The sequence below is a fragment of the Cottoperca gobio genome, chromosome 13 (genome assembly GCF_900634415.1).
Source record: "Cottoperca gobio chromosome 13, fCotGob3.1, whole genome shotgun sequence".
NCBI lineage: Eukaryota > Metazoa > Chordata > Actinopteri > Perciformes > Bovichtidae > Cottoperca > Cottoperca gobio.
The window spans coordinates 8,268,200-8,295,770 of record NC_041367.1 but is presented as its reverse complement, the minus strand read 5'-3'; the positions used below and the strand labels follow the sequence as shown (position 1 = coordinate 8,295,770).

Genomic DNA, 27,571 nt, shown 5'->3' with positions numbered 1-27,571 from the left:
ATGCACCCAAATATTTCATCAATCCAGTTAGGGAGCAATGCCACTGAGACTCGGGGTTGGATATCTCCATATTTCATTTCCATGGTACTGATATTATATTTTAGTATCATCCATGTTAAATGTACCTATTAAATGAGATTACCCTGATAGCCCATGTGGTGCTCTTTGTATTGATTCTAATCCTATGACTGCACAGTTACTGAGCTGTTGCCCTAGCTGCACCCTGATGCAGATGGCTGGCTGCTTGCTGTCTTATCTTCTCCGGAACAGTATTTTATTCCATTGTAGTGTTGACTTTATTAAATGCCCACATTATTACCGATGGATGACAGACTGTTTGGTAAGAGCAAGCTGCCAGATAAGGAAAGAGACTGAGACTGTGTGTTAGTGTGTGTAGTTAGTGCAGTGCTATGTGTGAGAGAAAGGGAGTGTGTGGGTGTGGGTTAGAGAGAGAGAGAGAGAGAGAGATAGAGAGAGAGAGAGAGAGAGAGAGAGAGAGAGAGAGAGAGAGAGAGAGAGAGAGCGAGAGAGAGAGAGAGAGAGAGAGAGAAGCTAAATTCTATGCAATGTATTGGGGTCATGCTGCTCCAGAAAGTCAAATGAATTAGTATGCACCTCCAGGAAATTGCAGTGTGTGTGTGTGTGTGTGTGTGTGTGTGTGTGTGTGTGTGTTGCACTTCCACGATGCATCATGTCTGTTTCAGTGTCTCTCTCTCTATGCTTGTCCCTTTGGGGCCCTCAATGAACAGACATGTTCTGCCAATCGAGGTCAAGGTCATGGCTGTGATTAGTGCCAGACATGAGCATCATCCTGTTCTCTGATGGGAGACAACAAGCGTGTGCCACTGCTGCCAGCTCCATTATCTGCCTGTGGAGCCATATTTGTCCTTGAATACCAATCTTGAATAAATTTGGCACATTGCCATGAACTTGTCTTATTGGCTATGATTGTTGTTTGATTATAATCAGATATTGCTTAATTGCCATTTCCAGTTGGTTAGTTTCAGTTAACAATCACCTGTTGTTGCGTTATGTGCAGAGACCAACACTCCTATGCTGGTATTACATTACAGTTCATTTAGCTGACGCTTTGGTCCAAAGCGACTTACAATAAGTACAAACAGTCATGAGGATACAACTCCGAACAGCATATGGTATAATCCATCAAGAAGGCCAATTTTTTAAGCTTTTAACCATAATTTACTGTCTTCATCAGCTGAGGGAGTTAACTCAGTTGCCAAGGAGATGGGTCTGTTCACATGTGAGCTGTTATGGTTTTCGCATGATCCATGAAAGTATATTATATAGTCTATAATAATAATAATAATAATAATAATAATAATAATAATAATAATATAGTTATAATAACTATAATAACTACTATTTCCAGGGTCTATATATAGTCTATATAGACCCTGTAAATAGTAATTCATCAAAAACATTCCTGACTCAAGGTCCACTTACTTGCTTTCTTCTGAGCTGTCTTAATATGGTGGAATATTATTGTCTGGCTCTAGCTTTAGTGTATGTCAGTTAGTTAGTGGTAATTTTGCTTTACTTAATTTGAGAATATGCACCATGTGTGCACAATATAAACGAAAATATAAGAGTCTTAAAGTGAGTTCTTGACACAGTCATGCAGTGAATGTGAAACTTTTTGGGGGTCCTGATGTGAGGACTCCCATGAGGACATTTCTTCAGTATTGTGTCTATAGGCAAAAATATTACAATACATCAAAATACAGGCTATAAAAGGATTTCTCTGTATTTTTCCACCTGGCAGTGTAGAGGAGCTTCTAAATTGCATTTCAGCATTTGGACCATTAAGAGAAGATAGACAGAAAATATAATTAGATTAAATAAATACATAAAATGATGAATAGAAAGAAATAGAATAAGAATAATTCTAAAATTTCAGTTAAAAATATTTAAGGCAGGGGTAATTTGGAGTCATGACACTGAGTATATACCCTATGTGTGCCCTTGTGGATACTGTAAATTCTACCAATTATGATTTAAAAATAAAAAATGCTATTTAGCCAATTTACCAACTTTGAATGGTATATGCTCATCCATCTGCCTTTATATCTGTCTGTCTATTTGTCTATCTGTCTGTCTGTCTGTCTGTATTTCTGTCTCTCTGTCCTTTGATTGGTTGTAGTTTATTGTCCAACTAAAACGCAGAACAGCGCGCGCTGATGCGTACTTCACAGCGCCAGCTCGGCAGAACGCTCTGATCTACTCAGAACTTCACCGGTGCGTGCTGTTGGCTGAACGCGCGCTCTCTCGCTCTGTCCGTGTTCCCCATCTCGCGCACCTCCACTCTAGACACCTCTTTGCCCGTACTCCGAGCCACGACCAAAAGACACAAGACGAACCTAAAACTAAGAGCAGCGGGGAAGGAATATTATAAGTGAAAGATGGAAGAATGATGAGAGGACAGTTAGCAGACGGACAGAAGAACCGCTGTCGCAGAGGACACGAAGGAGGAGGAGGAGGAGGAGGAGGAGGAGGAGGAGAGAGAGGAAAGCAGTCACATCTGCCGTGACTTTGGGGATTTCTCTGGCAAAGTAGGGAGAAAAAAAGGGGAGACGCCACATTCTTAGGATGCCAAAAATGCACCGTGCGTGAGAGGAATAATTAACATGTGTCGGAATTACCGTGCTGGACCAACGTGTCGATTTTGGCAACCTTTTGTCGCGAGTCAACGGTCCACTGTATGTAAGTTGACGGCTAAAAACGCCTTTTAAACAAATAAAATACTGTTGCTAGGGGTTATCTATTTTTTTATTTGAAGCATCCTTTGGAGAGTGTTTGGCCTCCCAGGGACATTTGTTTTGGGGGTAAAGGAGGACGGTTTTTAAGAAGCGAGACCCCCACCTTCTCCTCCCCCTTACATAAATGTTTGCGTGCCGTTAGTGCTCTCGTTCTCGGTCGACCCCCTCTCCCTCTCCCTCTGAATAGGTTGCTGAGTCCCACACGCAGATATACGCATCTCATATGCACACATAGGCACAGACACACCTGGACATTATCTCACGCGCACGCAAACACACATATGCATACGTAATTATATAGACAGACCTTACCTCCCCCCCCCCTCCCCTCACCCAACCAACCCTCTCACCCACCACTATCTGATGACTCCCCGGCGTAGAGGTGGACGTGGTACAGAACCGACTGTAGCATCATCATCCTCAACACTACCACTGTCCTCAACACCATCCTCCTCTTCGTCTTCCTCACTACCACCATGTCCTCGTCGTCGCGCAAGATCTCATCCGAGTCGTTCAGTAGCTCGGTGGGCTCAGACTGCGGGCTCGAAAGCCCCGGGGGAGACGGAGGGGACGGCGGTTTGGAGCCGGCGGAGGAGAGCCGAGGCTGCCCCTTCTCCTCCTTCCACTCGTCCCACAGAGCGGTGCTCTGGAACGGCCGCAGCCCCGCCGAGAGGTCGGCGTGCCCGGCGGGCGAGCAGCAGCAAGGACCAGGTGGACTTCACAAGAGGGTCACCAGGAGGAGACGGGTGAACTTGGACTCGCTGGGGGAGAGCCTGAGGCGACTGACCTCACCCACGGTAGGCCTCCAGCTCAGTCTGAATATCTCCACTGTGCCTTCACGAAATATCATTAAATATTTCTAAGTTGTAGTGCCATATTCATAAAAGCATAGTGTCTCTTGCATAACTACTGGGGTCATATGAATCCTATGCTATAACTAAATCACCAGTTTTCCCAGAAATTTGTAGAGCCTTCTTGTAAAATCTGGTAAATATATTAGACATTAGGACATTATTGGCCAAAATGAATGAATGTTGGTCTTCAGAAGGTATGATGTTTTTATGAGAAAGTCCAGCCAGAGAGGTATTTATTCCATCCCACACAGCTGTCTCCAAAGTTGAGTAGGAACACAACCTTTTGAACCAGGAACATTCATAATTCAAGCTATTCCACCGTAGTATGATTGTCCAAAATCCCAGACAATGTCTTTTTTTCATCCTGATGTGATGTGTGTTGTGCTGTCTATGAAAAAAAAGCCTATTTTCATCCTTCACTTCTGATAGCCTGAATCATCTGGCAGATTATATAATAAATATGTTGTTGTGAGGGAGAGAGAGATGCCCATGCTCTGTCTGTGTATATGTAACGAGGTGACGAGTGTGACGAGTGAGCCTGTTTCTGTGTGTCTCAGTTTTATTACTGCGCGGAATGTAATAACGCAGCTATTAGAACTCAGCGCAATTGAGATAAATGGCTTGTGATCAGGGTATTTTCTATAGCATAGTCTTGGTGATGGTACATCAGTTTGAGATTTGATTACATCTCTGGTATGTGGCCCATGTTATTTATACAAAGGCAAATCCCAGTATAAACTGAATAATGTGAATCTGTTAAGGGAATGTTGGACTTTGGCGGCTTCAAATAAGAAAATCCAAGGTGATATAGTGTATATTGACTGAGAACCCTGACATTATGTGACTGCTTTATAGAACCAAAGATGTGACAGATGATAAAGAGCTGACCTAGTTTACTTATTTCTTGCTAAACTCTCTGATAATACAAGGGGATTTAATTTATTTTTATGGTTAACATTTTAGCTAACTACTGCTTCCTTACGCATCAAATAAAAATCTAAAAGCAATCTTTTCGTAGAATGTAAGAGCAATATTTCCAGATGTTTTATTACATGTTTGGTGTGTTTACTCCTGAGAAAAATACCTCTCCTTGTCTTGCATAATGTTCAACTTTCTTCACCAGTCTTTTATGAACTTGCGCTGTCAGCTGCGACACGTTGGACATGGTTTAACATGGGGTGGCACTGTTTTAGTTACATAGAGCTGCAACGTCTGGTGTTGATTCTCAGTGGTAACAGCAGTACTAGCAAACAGTAGATCGAAAAGAGATAGAAAGATAGATATGATGAGATTTTTTGTGCTCCACTCATTGCTTCTAATCTAGGATTTTTGCACTCACATGAGCTCCAGGTTTATTTCTGTTGGCTACCCACATAATCAGATCACTGCTGTGTTTTCATCAGACTACAGAAGGTTTTGGGAATAGGTTTTTCCAAATTGCAATTTCTCCGACCCTGTGGTCCCATTCTGGAGAGAAATACTGTAGATGTTGCAGAGATGTGGATATAGGAGAGGAGGGATTGTCAGCGTGTTTTTTTTGCCACACAGGCACAATTCCGCAAAAATAATGAAATTCAACAACACAGCTAAAAATCTGAAGTTGGTGTATATTGGAGAGGACCACTAAGGCCGAACTTCAGCTCTCAGCTGTAGCTCTTACTGGCCCTGATCTTTAATGGATCTGTGAAAAAATATGGCAGAGGGAACACTTAAAGACAGGATTTTATAACACTCACTGATGATAATATTTAGCATTGTGTGTTTGTCTGTGTGCACGTATGTTTTGTTAGCCTATTAGGGCAATTACAGGCATCAGTGGGGCTTCAATGGAGCCTGTTTTTTAACTAAATATGTAAGGGTAATTATGGTGTAGTGCTTTGGTCACAGGGACAGGGAAAGGGTAAATGTCCAGGGTCTTTTTTCAGTGTTTGAACGGTGTTTATGTGTGTGTGTGTGTGTGTGTGTGTGTGCGTGTGTGTGTGTGTGTGTGTGTGTGTGTGTGTGTGTGTGTGTGTGTTAGACTGGACTGTGAAAGCACAGCTTAAACTCTCTCTCTGCCTAACAGCCATACAGTGCATTTCTCCCAAAGCATCTTTAGTGTTTGTCCATTTTTAAATGTTATAGTGATAGCGCCATAAAATAAAAATATTGCTAAGTAGGAACATACACTATCAAATAAGCAAAAAGACGCACACATACTGTATATTTGCTCACTCACAACACAACACACTGTATATGATCTTGTTCTCTCTCTCACACACATACACACTCCACTCACACACACAGTGGCTGCGTGCAGTGGCAGTGTCTGTTGTTGACTGCAATGGACCGTGACAGAGAGAAAAGAGCAAGCTCTCTGTGGTTGTCTTCACCCTGACCACACTGACCCAGAAGCAATAACACAGACACACACACTAACACACACATTTATATTTGGGCAAACATTCATTTCATCCCTCCCTCTCCCTCTCTCTGTTTCGTGTATACACATGGAAGGTGGCCATTAGCTTAGTGACCCATGATGCTGATCAAAAGGCCACGAGTGTTGGTCACAAATACGAAAAGTGTAAGTGTGTGAGTGTGCTGATGTGTGTATTCTGGTAAATTTGTATCCCAAATCTGTGGTCACATCCTCCCTATCTGGGACACATTTTTATTTTTCTCCTTTTGTATAAGTTTACCTGTTGAAGTTGGCTGTTTGCTGCTATCTGCCGTTCTCTACTGTTCCACGAATGGGGCTACTTTCAAAAAATGTTGATCTATACATCCTCCAGTGGTTCATTCCTACCAGAGGATTATATTCATTCATAACTCTTAATAACGTTGGCCATTTTATATTCACATTCAGATCTTGAAGACATATCAGTATAGATGAAACGTGACATGAACAACACTCTCACACAAACAATATAACAATATAATGTTTGTAAAACATTTTATTTGTATTTGTATTAAAAATGTCCCCTTCAACAGACATTCATCTCTATTATACCATCAGTGCAGATAACAGGGGTGGGAGAAAATCGATTCATATAAGAATCAAGATTCGTATCTTCTAAGAGTCAGAATCAACAACTTCCAAAACATTCAATTTAATTTTTAAAATTATTAAGTCACTAAGAATTAAGAAATACTAATATTGTTCTAGTAAAAAGTATTTATTTGTGTAAGTTTAGCATGAATAAATGTTACTTTTTATCTTAGGTTTTCCTTTGTAAGTTTACATCAGTGTTTCCCCTACCATTGTCTTGGGGGGCGCTGCAATACCCGATATCTACTGAATCAAAATGTAATTGTGAAATACCAAAAGATTCACATCCCTATCAGAAAATGTAGTCATTCACAAGTTTTGAATATCTAATTATAAATCAAATTTATATTTGATTTGTTATAAAACTGTTTAGATTTTGTTATTGCATTTCCGCCTTTATTGGACAGTTTATTCTAAAGCTGAGACACGTTACTATGTTTGTATGAATAAAGTAAGAACTACAGTAAAATGTATGGCTGTACATGACTAATGGGCTTGTGACCAACCACTGCTCACAGGCTTACAACTTGCATTTTTCCTTCTTATTGATTCTAAAAGAACATAATTGTCTCCCCAAGTGGCCAGAATTCACTGGAATGATGCTCCTCTGAAGGCACACTAAAATATAAACCAACGCAGAGATGGGTGTTATGTATAAGCGTATGTCGCACAAGGGTCGACGCACGCACCTCTCAAATCTACGTGTTGCCTGTGCATCAAGCAAGTTCGAAGCAGGTTCTAAATGGACGAAAACAAATGTAAACATACTGCATACAAGTGTAAAAGATAACCCACACAATGGTTTCCGAGCAACCATTGTGCAAAGCATAACTCCAGCTTTATAGTGACAAACACTGAAATGATTAGGTCATGCATCTCTTTTGCATTAAATTACATTCATTTGGAAGACACTTTTTCTCCAATGCGATTTACAGTAAGTGCATTCAAACATTATAATAATGGAATAACAGCTAAATATAAAATATTTTGCATATTCAGGGGAAAATATCCATCCCTGCCATGTCCCATGCCTTGGCTGCATCACTGCTAACACCAAAGTGCTTCATAGTCACATTAAGTGCTGAACTATGCTCAGAGACAGCCTCTCAATCCTGATACAAAGCAGATTGCTACACAATTGTTTTCTTTGTATCTGCTTTATTACTTGCAACAGAGAGACCTGATGCGTATCATGCTGGGATTTATCTTGTGGCTGCTCATCTAGTTTATGCGTTTCTATTTTCTTTAGTAGTGGTGGCAGCTTTCCAACTGTGCTGAAGCACCAGTACCCACTGCTCTGTGACCATAGATCACACCAGTTCACGCTAATGGAAAATTTGTAGGCGTAAGATGCAATAAAAGGAGGGAAGGAATCACGGACAGACAGGAAAGGCAGGTTCACATGCAGTAGAGAAGAAGTATGACTGGGAACACAAGAAATGCAGAGCAACAGAGTAAGAGGAATGGAGTGAGTATTGGTAAGATTCTGCTCCCCTCCCTAGGTAAAGAAACAGAGCAAACAAAAGAGACAGAGTGGTTTGGATAAAGACCACAGGGAACTAGAGAAAGAGAAGGAGGAGAGGAGAGTGTCTTAAAAGAGAGAGAAAGTTTCACTTTAAAACCCTCAACCTGAAATGTAGTCTAACATCTTTCATTTTAATGGCACATTTTATTTTTTTACTTCCCTTACATGCCAATTGTCCTTTTCTACACACGACCATCATTACCATGATTGTTTATCCAGTTCAGAACACATCTAATTTATCAACATAATTCTGTTCTACCATGTTATGTTTCTATTGTCCTGATCAAATCCTGCCAGTGTCGATGTTGTAGTGTGGTTTCAAACTATACATTCTAAGAACCAGGTGATCTACTAGCTGTTAGCTATCTAAGCCGGTGTGTGTGTGTGACTTAGTGAAATCAATGTGTGATGAGGTATCGAATTGTGTGTACAGTAAATATGCCAGCGATTGCAACAATGCAGACTAATGATGATGTATGTGTACAGTATGTTTGCACATGTGTGGCTGATAACAGTGTCTGTGTGTTTGGTCATGTTAACATCTTGTGTGCACACACTATAATGTGCATGTTCTGTGGTAAATGAGTAGCTGAATCAAGGACACTGTAATATAGGAGATCAGGAGAAAACACTATTTCTGTTTTACACATGCACACAAAGTGGGGAGTAGAGAGGTGATGGGGAGTGTATCCTCACAAATACACTGTGAAAATGTTTGTGTTTTTTTGCTATCAGAGCCCATCTTGCTCCTGTTGTTGCTAAATTGACAAATAGCTCACTGCAGGCGTTGCGCCGACTGCGACAATATTCTCAGTTGTTGGTGTTGTTGAGGATATGGACATAAATACAGTGTAAAGAAAAATGAGTCAGCACTGAGCAGAGAAGCTCCAAACATTTGTAATACCATTGGTTAGCTACAATATGACACCTAATTCTTATATAACCTGATAGTCAAGGAACTACTGTATATTCACCTTTTAAAACACCTGCTGACTGCACACACACTCTCTCAACTCACTAGTGTCTCTCTCTCTCACACACACACACACACACACTCACACAAAATCTGTATCTGTCTGGAGTGGGCGGAGGCCTCAGAATGACCTCTCCAGCTGGCACACTGTGTTCTAGTATTGTCACTACAGCCTTGCATGTAAAGCTGTATCACAGATAATCACATTAGACCCGCCCCCTCAAGCTTAGGCTGACAGTAACGCAAAATATGCCAGTTTCACACACACACACACACACACACACACACACACACACACACACACACACAGCTTGGGTCAACTTCCTGTCAGCTGTCATTCACTATGATGGTCTTTGACATTCACAAATATAAAATGAAATTGATGACAGTAATAGCATTTTTTTTCTCAGCAAATATGTTGTGGAAGCTACGCAGACTCAAGATACATTTAAAATATATTTATTGCCAAAAGTTATATTCCACTAGGCTTACAGATAGACCTTTTTCACAGCAGACTGACTTGTCATAGTAGGAAAAGCACAGGTGTTACTAATAACATTAACGATGGCTCTGTTCTGTACAGGTGTCCCATTCAGTCATTACAGTGTTACAGTGAGCCAGCATGCACAATAACAAGATCCTGAAACTGAAGCAGCTACATCGAATTTAGCCATCTTTAATTAGATTATTACACCTGTGCTTTTCATGCTTTGACAAGTCAAAATGTATTCTGTAAAAAAGGCATATTAAATATGAATGTGTCTTTTAACATGATACTCTGGCAGGGTTTTTGGTCGGCTCAGATGGTCCAGGCGTGCATGAAGTCTGGGCACGATAGGCCATTATAACTATAACAAAAGATCCATAACCAAATATATATTTGTTAATTAGAATGTGTCCTCATCTGCTTTGAACACTGGTATGATGTGAGCTATTTACCAATTTGTGTGGAATACATTTTAATGATTTTATTGGGAAGATTGAATATGTGCAGACACACACACACACACACACACACACACACACACACACACACACACACACACACACACACACACACACACACACACACACACACACACACACACCTGTATGCTTGTCTAATATTCTCTATTCTTCTTGCAGACACAGACTGTTCAGGAGGCTCTTCAGCGAACACTACATTTCTACAGACAACAAGAGATCAGGTGAGACTGTCTCGCTGGTTCTCTTTCTGACACCCTTCCTCAATCCATCGATCTCCACTACTCACTTGCTGTCTACATGCTGTCTTTTCTTGACCTTCCCTATCATTCATTTTCTCCCCTTTGCCTTTACTTTTCTCACTTCTCTCTCTGTCTGTCGGTCACACACCCGTTATGTGTCTGTGAGCCTCTCACTCTCTCTGCTACCCCTCATTCTTCATGCCTCCCTGGCGTTTTCGGTCAAACAGACACAGAGAGACAGACACACACACACACACACACACACACACACACACACACACACACACACACACACACACACACACACACACACACACACACACACACACACACACACACACACACACACACACACACTGTATAGACACACTCTTTTACCTCTTGTCTCTCTCACTGTCCTTCCCTGTCAAAACAGTCAAACTCAGTGGAGAAGATTTAGCCTGGCACAACCTTGTACTAACATTGTCCATGAAGCACATACTGAATACAAATAAAGACATCAGGATTTTTTCTCTCCTGTCCTCTCTTCATCACACCTTGGCCTTACCTTTTGTCACTCAATCTTTCTCTGCTGGATTCAACTGAACTGACCCCTGGTTTACTTTAAGCAAATCATATATTGACACGTATTAGTATGTTTAGCTATTTTTCAGTTGGACAGAGCAGGTATTACTGGCGAAAAGGTTAGAAATGAAGCATGTGACCAGACGTTCTCTAGTCTAATTCCCAGGAAAATCTGTGTGGGAAGTGAAAGAGCATCACTTCCTCCCGTATTACCACTGTAGAGGTGACCTTGAGCACATTTCCTGCCTTTCTGTTGTCCAGCTGCTTCAGTGAACCTGCTCAGTGACCAACAAATATGAACCTACACAGGCTAATTAAAGTGTCAGATCACCCAAATCACAAAAAATGTATAAAGTTTATTCTCACTTAACCTGAATGGTATATATCCATGCAGATAGTGTCTCTGAGATGTTTGCCACCACCCCAAAATAAATGGAATTGAATGGAAATTGTTTTGTAGAACTCACTGCACTGGAAAATGGCTTTCGAAAATCTCGGGAGCAATTTCAACAGAATAACCATTCATATTAACCTTAACAGTCAACACCTTTTTTTAATGGATCTACTTTTTCATGCAGAAATAATCCTGAAGAACTTTTAACTGGACAGTTTGTAGTGAATTATTTTACTGTCTGATGGCTTTTTCACATCACAAATCGTCCATGGTACATCTTCAGGGGATGAAATAAAGGTTCATTAGCTTTTTAGCACCTTATTAACTTATTTGCTGATCTCATGGCTAACCATGGCTTACCCTAAATGTGTTTGGTTTGTGTCTTTGACAGGTGTCAGCAAGTTGGCAGTGAGGAGAAGCGAAAAGAAAGGAGGGATGAGAAATGCCCATTTCTAGAAAATTCTGGTTCCGAAGAAGATGTCCTACAAATCCTTCAGTACATGGCCACCATACTGGGTAAGTATGTGCAGTAAAGTAAGATGTGTTTGTATTATTGTGCGTTTGACAGTGAGTCTTTATATACTGTATGTGTGTGTGTGGTATCCTCTGCATAAGAGTTGATGTGATAATGAGTGTGTGTGTATGTATTTAGTATATAGTTTTGAACCCTTTGTAACTTTGTGACTGTGATATTTTTTATGTTGTTGATTTGTTATTTTCATGACACACTTAGGCACTGCATATCTTTTTTCTCTCCATGCATGTCGTCAGTATTAGTATTGTTTGTTTATATGTATGTGTGTGGTTGTGTGGACACTTACACAATCAAACAAAGCCATCCACCAGAGGCTAGATCTCTGGAACGCATTGTAGACACTTTTTATTAAGTAGGGAAATACAGTATCATGGCCTAGGTAGTGCGCATGCAGACACAAATATACAACTATTTACATATGCAAAAGCTCACACACACACACACACACACACACACACACACACACACACACACACACACACACACACACACACACACACACACACACACACACACACACCATATGACTCACTCTTAAGGCTTACACTGTCTCTATGGCCTCACATAAAAACACACATACACAAAGTCCTGGTGAGTCACTCAGTACATCTTTGTCCTCCCTCTGTACCATTTAAGATCTCTTCCAGCCTCTTATCTACAGTATTTTCCCTCCTTCCTAGTCCCTTCTGTCCTATTATTCTGTTGTACAGAGATACCACCACTGTATGCATTAACTATACGTTACTATTTGTTAACTCCTCTGTCCTTAAGTCATCTTCTTATCTGTCTGTTTAGCCATGTTTGCAATCTATGTGTAGTTGTTGCACCTCTTTTAAATAGGCAGCAGCTTGGTACACCATCGTTACCTCTATGTGCATTCTGTGAGTAAATCAGAGCTCGATAGTTGCAGTTTATCCATTTATCCATCCATTGTATGCCGCTTATCTGGATGTGAGTCATGGTGGCAGCAGGCTAAGCAAGGCATCCTTCTCCCCAGCTGTGTCTTTCTGCTCTTCCTGAGAGATCCTGAGGTGTTCCCTGGCCAGATGTGAGATATAATCCCTGCAGAATGTTCTAGATCTGCCCAGGGATCTCCTCCCAGTTGGATGGGCCTGAAATACATCCACAAGGAGGCCTTGCTGCCTCCATGCAATTAGAATGAGGTCACAGAAATATCAAATTCCTTCTGTGGGATTTGTCTATGTCACAGTAAATGTTTCACGTGTGGCTACTATGTCAATTTACTGTATGTTGTAAATGTGCATTTGATCATATATTATCTGTCTATTACCGCTGTCTCAATAATCAGTGTCACTTCTTGTATTGCATTGTTTGCAGTCTTCTTTCTGCAACAGTTTACAGTAAACAGTTTGTATAGTTGTGTCCTTTTAAGTCCTTATTAATGTTTTACAATTTTTGTTTTTTTCTTGCATATTTTTGGATTTTTCTATTTTGTGGTGTCAGGTTTATTTATATTAAAAGTCCATTTTAATTTTTCTATAATCCTTTAATCCTATTTCTTTCTTATTATTCAGTTAGTAGGCATGTAACATGATTAGTTTATCTTATCAATATTCATTATTTTAGCAAGGCTTTTATGTTTGATTACTTTGAACATTTTATGAACATTATGAACATTATTTTGTGGTACATTTGTTTACAATAATTTCTTGCTGAATTGGTCAAAAATAAATGCTTTAAAAGGAAAAAGGAAATGATTATACACACTTGAAATAATACTGAAAGACAGTGGACCAAGATGCAATTCTGCCTAATGCTTAATGACATGTCTTCTCGATCATATTGCTAGTGTCCATACGTAGGTGTTTTGTCAGTGTAGGTATTTGATGGTGTGCATGTGGGCAGGCTAGGTGTTCTGTTGTGTATCAGTCTATGATCATTTGTGTGTATCCTCAAAAGAGTGCTATTCTGCATCGCTGACATCGTTGTTTTCCGTCTCTCGCAGGTGTACCGTTCTGTGAGCTGCGAGAGCATTTCGGAGAAGAGTTCTTTGGCCTCTGCTTTGAAGAAAATGAACGAGTGCTTCGTGCTGTAGGCGGCAACCTCCAGGACTTCTTCAATGGCTTTGATGCCATTTTAGAACACATTCGCACCTCCACGGGGCGCCGTGCCTCATCTGAGAGCCCCTCCTTCCAGTGCAAGGATCCCTATGAAGAGGAGAGAGGGAGAAGAAAATTGGAAATAGGTGGAGAGCTAGGAGAAGGAGATGGAAGAGGGAAGGTGTTGCTTCTTCATTGTTTCAACCCTGCCCCCGTTGTTGGATTGGTCATGCCGGGGTTTATCAGAGCTGTTGCCAGACGGATCTTTTATTCAGAAGTTGAGGTGGAAGAGGTGCCACCTCTAACTCCCTTATTGCCCAACGAAGATACAGAACACACAGACGGTGACTCTGCAACCGCCACCCCGACTGCATCCCCCACCGCTTCACCCTCCTCTTCCCCGTCCCCTCCCTCTCCTTTCCAAACCTCTGTTCCCACAGTTTGCTTGTCCTTCCAAATCCAGGAGAGATGCCCTCCTTCCCTCTCCTCCCTCCCAAATGCTGCCTCTGTGAGCACTAAACGCCCCCTCCTCTCATTCTCCACCAACCCCAGTGATCTGCGCATTAGCTTGGCCACGTTTTGCCGTGCCTTTCCATTTCACCTTGTCCTGGGGCCTCGCATGGAGCTACTGCAACTTGGAGAAGGATTGAGGAAACAGGCTCGCATTGAGCTTCACCGGTGCCTCTCCTTCAGGGACTGTTTTGAGATTGTCTCACCCAAGATGGAGCCTTCGTTCCAGCGCATCCTGCTGAGGCTCGCATCCCCATTTACCATCCGCACCAGGCCTGATACCACACAGTCTGACACCAAGGAGAAGGTAAAGATATCATATATAACAGATGACACTTTTACTCAAATCTTACTTTTCAACCACATATAACAGAGGATGATTGCAGTTTTAGTGAGTGCTTGGTACACTGAAATCCATTCTTCAAATTAACATGGTCAGGGTGGTTTAACCTTACTTTAAGATGGAGAGTCCATTGGTGTGAACAATAGGAGAAGCATAATAAATAAATCACATAGTTACTGACAGAAAACACAAAAATAGACAAACAATCAATTACATTTCAAAAAAGTATTTTAAAAAGAGTCAGTTTTGTACCAGGTACATTTAGAAACTTTAACATCTGCCTCTTATTCTGTCATTTAGTTGCTCTCTGTCACTCCACTGATCACTGTAGAGCAGCTCCATGCCAGGCAGACAGCTCAGTGTTTACAGTAAACTTCACTGGCTATGTTAATTGTAATTAAGTAATAATTATGCATCACCCAAATGCTGTGCTAAGATGCTCATTTGTGTGTTTTTAAAAAAGTTTTTGTACAATAAAAGTCTACATGCATAAGATACTTACTACTGGTATCAGACTTTGGCTAAGCAGATGATCATGCAAGTAGGACAATTCTTTGTTGGGCGTTTATAACTGCTCTTTGTTTTATGTACTCACTCTATGTCACGGTCAAGTACAGAACTTTCTGTACTGGGAAACAAGAAGGAGTACAAGGATCACTATCTCTACGCTTTTATTTTATCAACTGAGAGTTTCTTTTGAAATAGGTGGAGCACAAGAAGGCCACAATTTGATTCAATTTCCAGTTTGTTACATAATGTTTCCATTGGATTCTTCTTCCAGAGTGTTCTCTCCATGAGGATGTATGTCAAGAAACAGTGTCTTGCAGTTGCATACTATTAGTTTGTAAAGAAAAATCTGACCGTTGATGACACTGAATGCCGGTCACACACATTCAGTGTCTGACTGCACCACACCCACAGGCCTGTGAGGTTTTTGCATGGCAGGAATGACGTTTGAATTGCTTCCAATTTGCCAGAAACAATTAATCAATCCGAGTTGTTTGCAATATCTAGTTCTTTATTTGTTGGATGGTCCCCGCAGGCTGCCAGTGTCAGCCCCCAACACCCCGACGCTAAACAGAACTGACAGGGAGGAGATCAGATCAGCCACAGTGTCGTGCTGTGTGTGTATGTGTGTGTATGTATGTGTGTGTATGGTTGGGTGATTTAGGTATCTTTAGTATCACATTTAAAGAAAATAGGATAATATATTTGTATTGAAAAGTACTGGCACATAATGGGACCCCATGAGAGCAGATGTGTGCTCTTTGAGCCACCACACAGGTATAAACTAAGTTATGATCCTTTTGGTTACAAATTGAACCAAAAGGTAAAGTTACAGAGGAAACACACTGATTTAGGCAACCGATGGAGGGTCGAGGAGAAAAGGTGTGAGAGACACTATCAAACTCAAGTGGTACTGCCAGTGTGTGGTGAGCTGCTGAGGATCATGTCCCCGGTCCAAAGTAGACAAACAACAAACAAGCAATCACAAATAAAGTTTCTCACTATTGTTTCAAAGGTACATTTTGGTCCCGTCGGGTACATTATTGCAATTTCAGGGTTACAAATTGTAGGGGGTACTAAAATGGACTTTTAACAAAGAGTACTCTAATGCGCGCCACTGATTCTGAGGCAGCTCTCAGCCTGCAGTTGAACACAATTCCTCCCAGCTGTACTAACTGGTTGTTGAGGCGTTTGAAGATATATTTTTACATTGCTGTGTCCTCTTATCACACGGCACACAACCAAGTTTAAATAGATTTCTAAGCAACCGTGATACAATTCGTGATCAGATTATGTAAAGTAATTTGTTTTACTTTGCTGCAAGATGCAAGAGTTTGATTTGGGTGTTCTTCATTTCAGTTCATGTCATGTCAGTGCCATAGAGAATGTCTTATGTTCAGGATTAAAGAGGGCAGTACATTTTTATACATCATATTGTCTTTCCATGTGTGCTGTTTTTTGGTACATCTTTTACCCACGGTTGTTATTAGAATTAAAAGCAGTAGTTAGTCCGTCAAAACTGTCACATTTCTGTTTGAGTGAACATCACTAAAGTGAATCATTCATATGGGCTCCTGTCATGAAAGTTGTTTGCACTGCAGTGTCATGGGTAGGATAGTGTTTCAGCTTTGTGTACACAGAGCTCTAATTGGCTGATTCTGGTCTTGCTTTGTCTAAATAATCCAATCCCAGGGTTTAATGCATTAATCTGAACAAATGACAACCAAGCACAACTAGGTTCACAAATCCTCCTTACATACATGCAGATGTACATAATGCATTACGATCCCGCAGTCCACATGCGCTCGGGAGTAGCTGCAGGAATCCACTTTTCACAGTCAGGCCTCGAGGACCACTAAAATACGTCTCCGGCTGTCATCTACTCTCTATCAGTGTCTCTCATAAATTCACTATCATTATCTCTCCCTCTCTGCTGCTAACCAATTTATATATGTTTTCTCACAATGCTTTCCTGTTTCTCCTCTCACATATTCCCAGCTTTTCATTTTCTCATGCATTCAAACAGTTAATTAATTTAACAAAGGGGTTAATAGCTGTCAAAAATGGAAAAGCAAAAAACAATTGCTCAAAAAGTGCTTTCTCTTTCCTGAGTCTTCCTCTTTCTCCTGTTTCCACTTCTCTATTAGAGCTCCCTGATAAAACCGACTTTACTCACTTATTCAGGTTCAGTTTGCGTCACTGGTCGAATTACATTTTATGGTAGTCGCACTGATCGGATCAGTCACAAATATGTATTCTACTGTAAATGCTAGTAAGCTTTTACAGGTTATGATGCTACAGTATATCAAATATTTATATTCTTTTCAATGGCTTCTGTTCTGTAGGATCTTTGGAGATCAGAAGAAATGTAATTTTAGTGTTAGCTTTTATATTTCAGGAAGATGAATGCAGAGTGAAGCTGAACTTTCTTATATGAAAGTTATTGTTTACTTCTTTCCTAGAAGTACAAATTACTTTTTCTTTGCTTTTGTATGGATCAATCATATTGATCACATTTTTACTGTTGCCTCACTAATCAATTTAGTATGTGTTTGTGGCTTTTAACACTAAATAATCATAAGAAAATTATATATAATATATTATATTTGCCCTTTTAGATGCCAGATGAGTGGGAATGGCAATGTAAGTAAATGACTGACAGGAAGTTCATTCAGAGGATTGTATTTGAGTTCTGGGTTAGTTGGGAAGTATCACTGTACTGGTTCTGTGTGGTGGCTTTATAATCTGTCTTTCTCATCTCTCACATCCACAGACCACTTGTTGAAAAAAGGTACTTCAGCACATTCATGCTCTTTTTTCTATTCCCTTTGGTGTGTGTCACCAGTGATCATCTGGCACTGCTGAAGTTTAAATTAGCCTCCAAGCTCCAAACACTATCAACTAGAGACACTTGAGAGGTTTGTGTTGCAGTACGTGTTTGTGTAGCACAGTGGGAGGACATTGTTTTTGTTTTTTTATGTTTCCCATATGAATCTTGTGTCACCTGGGCAGAGAAGCAGAACAAAGGGAGAGAGAAAGAGAAGGAAAGGCTGACATTTTCACTAGAAAGGGCAGCAAGAGAAGGCGACAGGCCAAGGTAAAGAGGCCACAAAAGAGCACTCCCCTGTGCTGCCCCGTGTATGTGTGTGTATGTGTGTGTGTGTGTGTGTGTGTGCGTACTTGAGTGGCCTGAAGTAGATTTTCAGTTTAACTTCTTTCCTCTCTTCGCCCAGGGACATGGGCTGTACAAAAGACATCCAAAGACCTACTGAAAAGGTCAAATTGCATCTCTCTCTGTCTCTCCGCTTAGTGTGAGCCTTGTGGTCAGCACACAGGGGAGTGCACACAGGTTGCACTGTCAAAAGCGCTCCTCATCTTGTTCTTCATGTTTCCCTTCACCACAGTTTCCTATATCCTTAATATAAATCATCCTTTCCTAGTCTTGCTGTCTGTGTCAAACATAAGCAGAGCAGGTTTTGACACACACACATTTGCCTGTTGTTACTCTGGCTAGACTAGATTTAACCGTGCCAGTTTAAGTATATTGCATTAGAGTGCTGCAATTTACAGTAAATGCATGCAAATGTAGTTTGATGCCATTTGTGTGGGCCATGTTGGGGATGTAGATTTAGATTTTCTTTGTTTCTCTTAAGAATAACAGGATGAATAAGACGGAGAATCCATGCATCACCATCACCTGCCCCCACAGTGGTGATGCCATTGCTGTAAACATCCAAAAGTTCCCAGACTCTTTGGGTCATAGAGTCAAAATTCTGGTTAGGATGAGTCAGTGCTTTCTTCTTTTCGAGTGAGTAGTATGCGTGGAGCTGGAGCTTAAGTTTTCTTAGTTTCAGCTGATATTTAGCAGTTGATTACAAAATAGAGGGATTTCTCTGACATTTGTAGCCAATGTAACAGGCTGGTTAAAAGGGGAGATTGAGGACAAAGAAGATTTGTGAAAGCTAAGAATTACCTACTCGAGGAACCATCAGGATGTTCAAATTTGCAATGTCATACTTGTTATTTAGCAAATGCTTCTGTATTGCATTTGTAGGGGTTGATGATTGAGGTTTGTTTGTGTGTGCGTTTGTGCACCTGCGTGTCTGAGTACAAAGACAATCTTGACATTTAGCACCACCTTTGATCTGTTCCTAGATACATCAATGCTGTGATGATTTGTTTGTTCACCGGAAAGTGCTTTGAAAATCACTGCCCTCTTTGTCGCGGTCTACTCTTGATACATTTACAAAAAACAGGGTGAATGAAATTACAAAGGTGAAGGAAAAAGAGGCATACAGACAAGGAGAAAAAAACTAAAGTAATACGATATTTTTATCTGGTAATACAAAGATAAATTGAATAGAAGACTTGATACTTTTCTTTTTTAATCTACTCTCTCAGTTTTACCACTTCATTGGATTAAAAAGTGATCACAAAAAAGTACTAGCTTTCTTCTATGTCACAAAAATCCACGTGAGTTATGTCAACTTCAACATCGGGCACAGAGACAAATGAAACAACAGCACTGGTGCATTTATAGTGATGTTGGTCAGTGTGCACTGTCCCTATGAGATGTCTTTAAATGGCCACTATACCAGTAGACATGAGTCCCCATGATCTGTTAGATAGCTAATGTTGGGTTTTGAAGCCCAAAGGGCGCTGAGATAGTCTTTCAATTGAATCCAGTAAACTTCTAGTTGATCAAGATACTTATTTATTTAAAGTGATGATGACAGCAATGTCAAAAAATACCCTCAGCCGAGGACACTTTCACACACCAAGTCCACAGTCCGAATCAATAAAGAGCCAGTTAGCTGTCTGTTGGTACAAGTGAAAGTGTTACAAAAACATCATAAACATTTTGCTATATTCTCTACAGAAGGGTGTCGTCGTCCCTCATTGGTCCATGTTGGCGCGGTTATGCCCCTTGGTGGGCCGTCTTGTAGGTGGCGAGATGGAGGTGGACCTGAAACTCTTTGAAGAGAACCTACAGTGCTTCATTCATAACTAAATAGTGCTCATTATACATTTGTGCAGAAATACATGTTGTGCAATAATACATTTTGATTGAGGTGGACGAGTACATGTGATAATCATTAAATGTGACACAATACAATCATGAGTTTATTTACTTCTCACTAAGAGCATGGATTTCTAAATATATACTAAAGTATACCTCATTATTAGATGTTAATTTGGTTTAAGTTTGAAGTTTTTCATCAGTAAGCCAGTACGAGTCATTGTAGGGACCTTGCTCACAGTAGTCACAGAACAATACAAGCACAGCACTAAGCATTTTTAGGGACCTTTAAATTCATTTAGAAAGCTTTCCAACAGCCCAGGAAAGAGCGTAAGGCCAAGAAGGTGTGCGTCTGATGGTCCTCACTTGGCGAGAGCGCCTCAGTCACTACCCTGCATGCTTGGGAGCACTGTCAGCTGTGCAGCGGCACTCTGCATGCAGAATATACATCCTGTAACACCTGCAGCACTGTTCCCATTACTGTTAGCTTAGTGGTAGTGGGCTGTGCATGTGTCTCATGTATTCCTATTTTAGGAGACACATTATTAAAAAAATGTTTCTCATGTTAGATATTGAGCTAAATGCAAATTAAAAAAACAATCAAACAAAATGATGCTTTCAAGGTTCATTTAGTTTTCTTTTTGCATTAAAGGGAACTAGAATCAAACTTCATGGTCACATTTCTGGTGTGTGAAAGAAATATAAGCACCAAAGCAGTTTGATGCTACTTCACATAAAGTGGACTGTTTTTTACCCATTAACTGGATTTTCATCTCGATCCAATTTCAATTTGGTGCAGACTAATTGTGTTCCTGTATTCTGACTAAAGGGTTTTATCTAAATGTGACTCAATCAATCGTATTAACTGATTCCTTTTACCCAGTTGCATTTAAACATTTGCAGTGTTAATTTTTTCCCCATTGCTTTCATACATTCTGCAATATCATTCACATCTCCCTCTGACTCTAGTATAAATAGAAATTTACCTCACAGGTGTGATTTAAATATAAAAAATAAAAGAAAAAAATAATGTGTATGTAATGTTTATCTTGGTAACATGGTGTGTGTTTTACTGTGAGAGTGGGATGTAAGAGCATGGCACAGTGTAGCCCGGGTCTGACAAGATAAGAGCAGTGTGTGTGTGTGTGTGTGTGTGTGTGTGTGTGTGTGTGTGTGTGTGTGTGTGCGTGCGTGCGTGCGTGTGGGTGTGGGTGTGTGTGTGTGTGTGCGTGCGTGCGTGCGTGTGGGTGTGTGTGTGTGTGTGTGTGTGTGTGTGTGCATGGGCGTGGGCGTGGGTGTGGGTGTGTGTGTGTGTGTGAGAGAGAGGCTGACTCATTGACTCTTTGCTTTTTGGTGCTTGTTCATGCAAATGAGAGTGTGTTGACATGCCAGAGTCTGCTCACAAAAGACAATCCATTAGCTGTCCGTTCCACCTTCCGCTATCCTTTTCTCCATTCCTCTCTCTCGTACCTCAAGTCCAATGCGTCTCGTTCTCCTCGTGTCTCTCGCCTGTCTCCCTCTCTCCTTACTCCCCCTTTCTTTCCGCCTCTATTTCCACCTCTGGCCTTATCAGCTGTTTTTCTTTTCTCCTTTCCCCTCCCTTCTCTCCTTTTCATCTACCTTCATTTCCTTGTTGCCTATGGTAATAGCAACCTGAATCTGTACATTTAGATAATCTATATTATGTAGAATGTGAACATCACAGTGTGTGCTCAGGCCATGCTGATATAAGGCATAACAATATTTATATACACTTTACCTTATAATACAAACCTAAATCATGCATAAACACAAAATAGACAAATGTGCACACAAATGCAAGTTACACAGTTTAGGATGAATAATCACAGTTAGGTTTAATCTGATGCTTTAAAAAGTATATTTTTTGGTTCTAAATTTCAGGTGGGCAAACACTTGCTATAAAAGGAAACATGTACTGTAAGAGCAAGTTATTAATTACAGAAAACTCTGATCATATCAAAAAATAAAGAACCTAATTTCATAAAGAAAATGGTTTTGGCATTTTCCCTACAAATCAAATAATTATTATCTTAGATTAAAAAAAGATATGTGCCTGCAAATGTTTTCAATTATTGAGCTAACTACATAGCGATAGCTGTGTAGATGTTCAGATACAGAAGATTTGTAATGGTCCATACTATATTACACATATATTTGTGTGAAAATAGTTTCGATCTTAAATGTGAAAATGATTATTGGTTATGAGCAGGAACATATTTTGCTCACAAGTGTAAAATGGTGTGAAAGGGAGAGATAATTCCACTTACAATGTATTTTGAAATAATACTAGTACATTACTAGATCATTCACTTGTTGATGTTAACCAGCCTACCAAAACCATAAACAAAATAATATTATTTTTTTTCAGCTCCATGCAATCTGTTTCCATGCCCTGATAAATCTCATTAAAAACATTCTAGCAAACATACGTATCTGTTTTCTGAATTCTCAGAGTTAACTACCTTGAAAGAATTTATTTTTCCTTGTGATGACAAAGCAGTGACCTTGAACAAGGGCTCAGTGTAAATGTGCAACACCATGCTACAAAGAAGACTAATCACCACTACATACTTACCAGGACACAACATCCTGGCCTTTTCTTACAGTATGCTGTGTTTTTATCTGCTTTAAAAGAAAGACATTGTTCATGCCTTCTCTGCCTTCTGCCTCCCTAAAGTTCAATTGTGCCTTCTCGACTGTTTTTATTACGTTTTCATCTTCTTATTTCTTTCCCTCTATCCATCCAGCTTTTTCTAGCTATTATTTCTCATTATTATTTATTTTTTGTTCAGCCTTTCCACCTCACTTTCTATGTCTCCCAGCTCTCCTACCCTCCCCCTCTTTCTGTGTTGCTTTCTTTCCTAACCACCATGCTCAATTCGTCCTTCCTTCCTCCTTCGTTCACTCACCTCCTCTTTCCCTGCGCTGTGATGACAGAGATGCAGGCAGAAGGAGAGGAGAGTGCTGAGTTAAACACAGACTCACAACTAGGCCAACACAACTGCCTCCAGGGATGTGTATGTGTGTGTGTGTGTGTGTGTGTGTGTGTGTGTGTGTGTGTGTGTGTGTGTGTGTGTGTGTGTGTGTGTGTGTGTTTGTATCTGTGCATCAGTGTGTTTGAGAGTTTGTGACAGAGTAGGACAGAAAATGAGAGTGACAGAGAAACATGGACAGACACAGAGTAATCTGGTGAGACAGTTGTATAATTATACCTACTGTACATGAAAAAAAAAAAAGCAACCACAGTTGTTTGATGGCGGTTCCAGCTTTCCTTGTATAACAGGAAAATACAATGAAACAGTTGCAGAAAAAAACGAATCACAACAGTAAAACAACTGTGGACATTAATGTCGGTCGTGTTGAAGTCCTGGACGGTTATGTCAGTCCTGCCAGATGGCCTGATGGTCCTGATGCAGGGCAACTCACGTTTCAGGCATTCAGGGTGCATGTGTGTGAGGACACTCACTTAGTCTAGACTTTAATAGTGTCGTGACCTTAGCTTTAACTTGCCATCTTTTTTTAGCTTTACTTGATTAGGCATTGTTCCAGCTGGTGCTTGTCAAGTTAAAGTGCAACTGATACATTTTTCATGTAAGTTGCAAGGAGCAGCTGCGCAACCTGCATTGCTTATAGTAAACCCATCTCACTACACATAATGTTCGTCTTATGGGCTTCATCTATAAAGGTTCGTCCATCACCGGCATCATTCATTGGCCCAACACTAGCTCACATGACTGTTTCTAAAAATGTTTGGCATACAGTAGGCACATGTGCTACAGTACAGTAACGGTGTCTGCTAAACTACTGAATACATGTGTGTGTGTGTGTGTGTGTGTGTGTGTGTGTGTGTGTGTGTGTGTGTGTGTGTGTGTGTGTATGTGTTTTGAGTCTGTCAATCATAGTTGCTGGATCACACCAAGTTGTGTTTCAGGGGATGGTGTGTCTTGAACTAGGACCCTGTGGTGGGTTGTAGACTGCATATGTGCATATATGTTTGGATTTGTGTTTATATGTATGTATGTCAGTGTTTCTGAGAAACAGACAAGCAAAGGCCGTTTGTGTGTCCCCCTTTTGGATGTATTCTGTGTGTGTGTGTGGGTGTGTGTGTGTGTGTGTGTGTATGTGTGTGTGTGTGTGTGTGTGTGTGTGTGTGTGTGTGTGTGTGTGTGTGTGTGTGTGTGTGGATGTAGACTGTATGTATTATGCAGACCTAAGAGAGCGTGGTGCTATAAATAAAACAGGGCTGCAGTGTGCTCACTGGCGGAATAATCTATCTGACACTATGGAGGAAGAGAGAGAGAGAGAGAGAGAGAGAGAGAGAGAGAGAGAGAGAGAGAGAGAGAGAGAGAGAGAGAGAGAGAGAGAAGTTATTGAAGAGACAGAGAGAAGAGCATAGAGAGAGGGAGAGACGGGCAGGAATGTAAGACAGATGAAGATGGAGAGAAAAAGAGAAACTAAAGAAAGGGAAGGAACAGGGGCGAGGTTTGAGCAGGAGAAACAGAAATCGTGCCTAGGGAGAAAGAAAACATTGGCCATCTACACAGCTTCTAGTATAAGAAGTTAGCACCATGAAACCGCTAAGAGTCATATTCAAAAGGTCAGCGATGTCTTTCCTCAACATCTCCTTGGGTAATCAGCCACCCATGCCCGTTTCAATCTCTCTCTCTTCTATTTTTGCAAGGAATAAGAGGCAGTGCGTTCTTCTGTACTCCTCACACTTGTGTTAAAGACGTGCAGCAGGACCTGCACATATTTGTCATCATATTCAAGTGCATGTGTGCAAAATGTCAAGAAGCTAGTGAAACCTATTTTAATTTATATATTTTGCAAATGCTACTGGCCATAATATCTCCTGACAGAAATATCTGTATTTAACTGACAAGTTTGCTTCTTAATTTATCTTATAAGCGCTTGAATACTTAATCTTCAAAGACATTACATATGATCATAGATCAGCCTTTGTTGTTCAAGGGTATATGCACAAACAGTTGCGGATTAAGTTATTCAATAAAGCCACAGGCTGATTTCCATTGGACCATTGGATAGACTATGTGGGTCAAACCAGTGACATTATGATGCTGAGAGGATTGTTTTCTTAATAACTAGGTCACCAGTTTTTAGAGGCTCTTTCCATACAGGTCAGCATGCATTATACATTAGACCTTGCTGAATGAAATGTACTGTCAACTTATTTACAGTTATCTGCTGTTGCTGTAATTATAATCTCTGTTGTATTGTTGTACATTGTGTGCGTAAGCGTAGAAAGCAATGTTTACATTCATTATGTTCATTTTGTGTGTGCTCGTCAATGCATTTCCAAAGCTGAAGTCGTTGCCACGATATGACCTTGAGATGTTTCCATCGACCTGCAATTAAGTTGTATTGTGGAAAAATAATGACATATTTAACGACATGTTTATTCAAGAGGTAAGATTTCTGTCAGTCAACATCAAAGAGCAAAAGCGTCATTCTTGAATCCCACTTTACATCGACGTTCATGTGGAGAGAAATGAGTTACTGGAGTAGTACAAATACAATGAATCATTATTTGTCTGTTAATATCATACGTTGGAGAGCATTGGTTCGAGGAAAACAAGTATCAGGTGGACATGACTTCCATAGTAACGAGAGGCGAGTAATGAACGTACTGTCTAAATCTCCCGATCTGTCTCCCATCCCCCCTCTCCTCCTGACAAATGGCCTAACATTCCTAACTCACCTTTTCTTTCCCATTTGATTGCTCTGCCAGGTCATGGAGTTGAAGGGTCAGATGATCCATGTGCCCGAGTCCTGCTCCCTGATGTTTCTGGGCTCGCCACGTGTTGATAAATTGGAGGAGCTGATGGGCAGGGGTCTCCACTTGTCAGATATCCCCATCCATGATGCCACACGGGATGTTATCCTGGTGGGCGAGCAGACCAAGGCCCAGGATGGCCTGAAGAAGAGAATGGACAAACTTAAGGTAGAGTGGTTGCTAGTAAATGATGGCTCTATTCGTATTTACAATGCGGGACGACTGAGGAAACATCAGTTTATTTAAGTTTGTCATTGTAAAAAATAGGATTTCCTTCTTTGTGGCTTCTTGTTGTAAAACAATTACGTGAACATTACAGACTCCACCTGCTGGAATATTGTAAACTTTTTAAATGTTGTTTGTTGTTTAGGAGCTTTACCACTATGTCTTACCTGCTACTAATAGGCCACAACATACACTAAATGACTTTGGTTGCACACAACAAGACATCTTGACTTGACCATTTGTTAACCAGTGAACATGACAAATGACAACCTGTGATCATGACACTTGAAATAGTGAAAATACACAAAAGTATTCAGTAAGTTTGGTAGGTCTTTATTTATATTTTACATCATGTGAGTTACGAGACAATTCACTGAAGCGAACAAGTTAAATTCAGTGCATGATTCATAATGGCTGGAAGAACGCAGCTCCTGGGACTTGCTCTTATAATTTGCTTTCAAAGTACCCTTGAGAAAGTCTTGAGTCTTGACCCAATCTATGCATCTGCTCACTGCAATTTCTCCCGTAGGCCACTGTTATAAATAGCTATATCTTAGTTGTCTTGCTCGCTTGAACAATGGTTTAGCACTGCATCAGACAGATTGGCATTAAGAAGCTTGCCCACGGACACAATTACGCATATCCAGATACACACAATCAAAAAAAAAATCGAATTAATACACAAATATATTGACATGCACCAGCAGTTTTAATTTGGTGCAGTACTCCCACATCTCTGCATCGTTGTCATCTGAGCCTTCATCAAAGCAAAGCACGCATAAGAAAACCTCCTTATCTCCTTCTCTCCTCTCGCAGGCCACATTAGAGCGGACTCACCAGGCACTGGAGGAGGAAAAGAGGAGAACCGTGGATCTCCTTTATTCCATATTTCCAGGTGATGTGGCTCAGAAACTGTGGCAGGGTCAGCCAGTGCCCGCTCGCAAATTTGATGATGTCACCATGCTGTTCTCAGACATCGTGGGTTTTACCGCTGTGTGTGCCCAGTGTACACCTATGCAGGTCATCTCCATGCTGAACGAGCTTTACACACGCTTCGACTACCAGTGTGGCATTCTGGATGTTTATAAGGTCAGTAGACAGAAAGATGCACATATCTACTTTACGTGATGAAGTAATACCTGTAGATAGGTTGTTGGGACGAGGCATAATACATTGGCAGGGTTTCTAAACTGTGAAACAATAGGATGACAGTTAAAGGATTGCATATGGCTG

The 27,571-nt window shown here is 40.6% G+C and overlaps 1 protein-coding gene across 1 annotated transcript in view; it reads left to right on the top strand.

The window, feature by feature from the left end:
* The first annotated feature begins 2,256 nt into the window (after positions 1-2,256).
* Positions 2,257-27,571, top strand: part of gucy1a2 (guanylate cyclase 1, soluble, alpha 2) — a 35,956-nt gene continuing 10,641 nt past the window's right edge. Inside the window, exons 1-6 of the mRNA XM_029445556.1 lie at positions 2,257-3,574; positions 10,286-10,347; positions 11,715-11,839; positions 13,825-14,735; positions 26,069-26,281; positions 27,155-27,427. Of these exons, the coding sequence (XP_029301416.1) occupies positions 3,254-3,574; positions 10,286-10,347; positions 11,715-11,839; positions 13,825-14,735; positions 26,069-26,281; positions 27,155-27,427 (1,905 nt within the window). The 5' untranslated portion in view covers positions 2,257-3,253. The remainder of the gene's footprint in view (positions 3,575-10,285; positions 10,348-11,714; positions 11,840-13,824; positions 14,736-26,068; positions 26,282-27,154; positions 27,428-27,571) is intronic.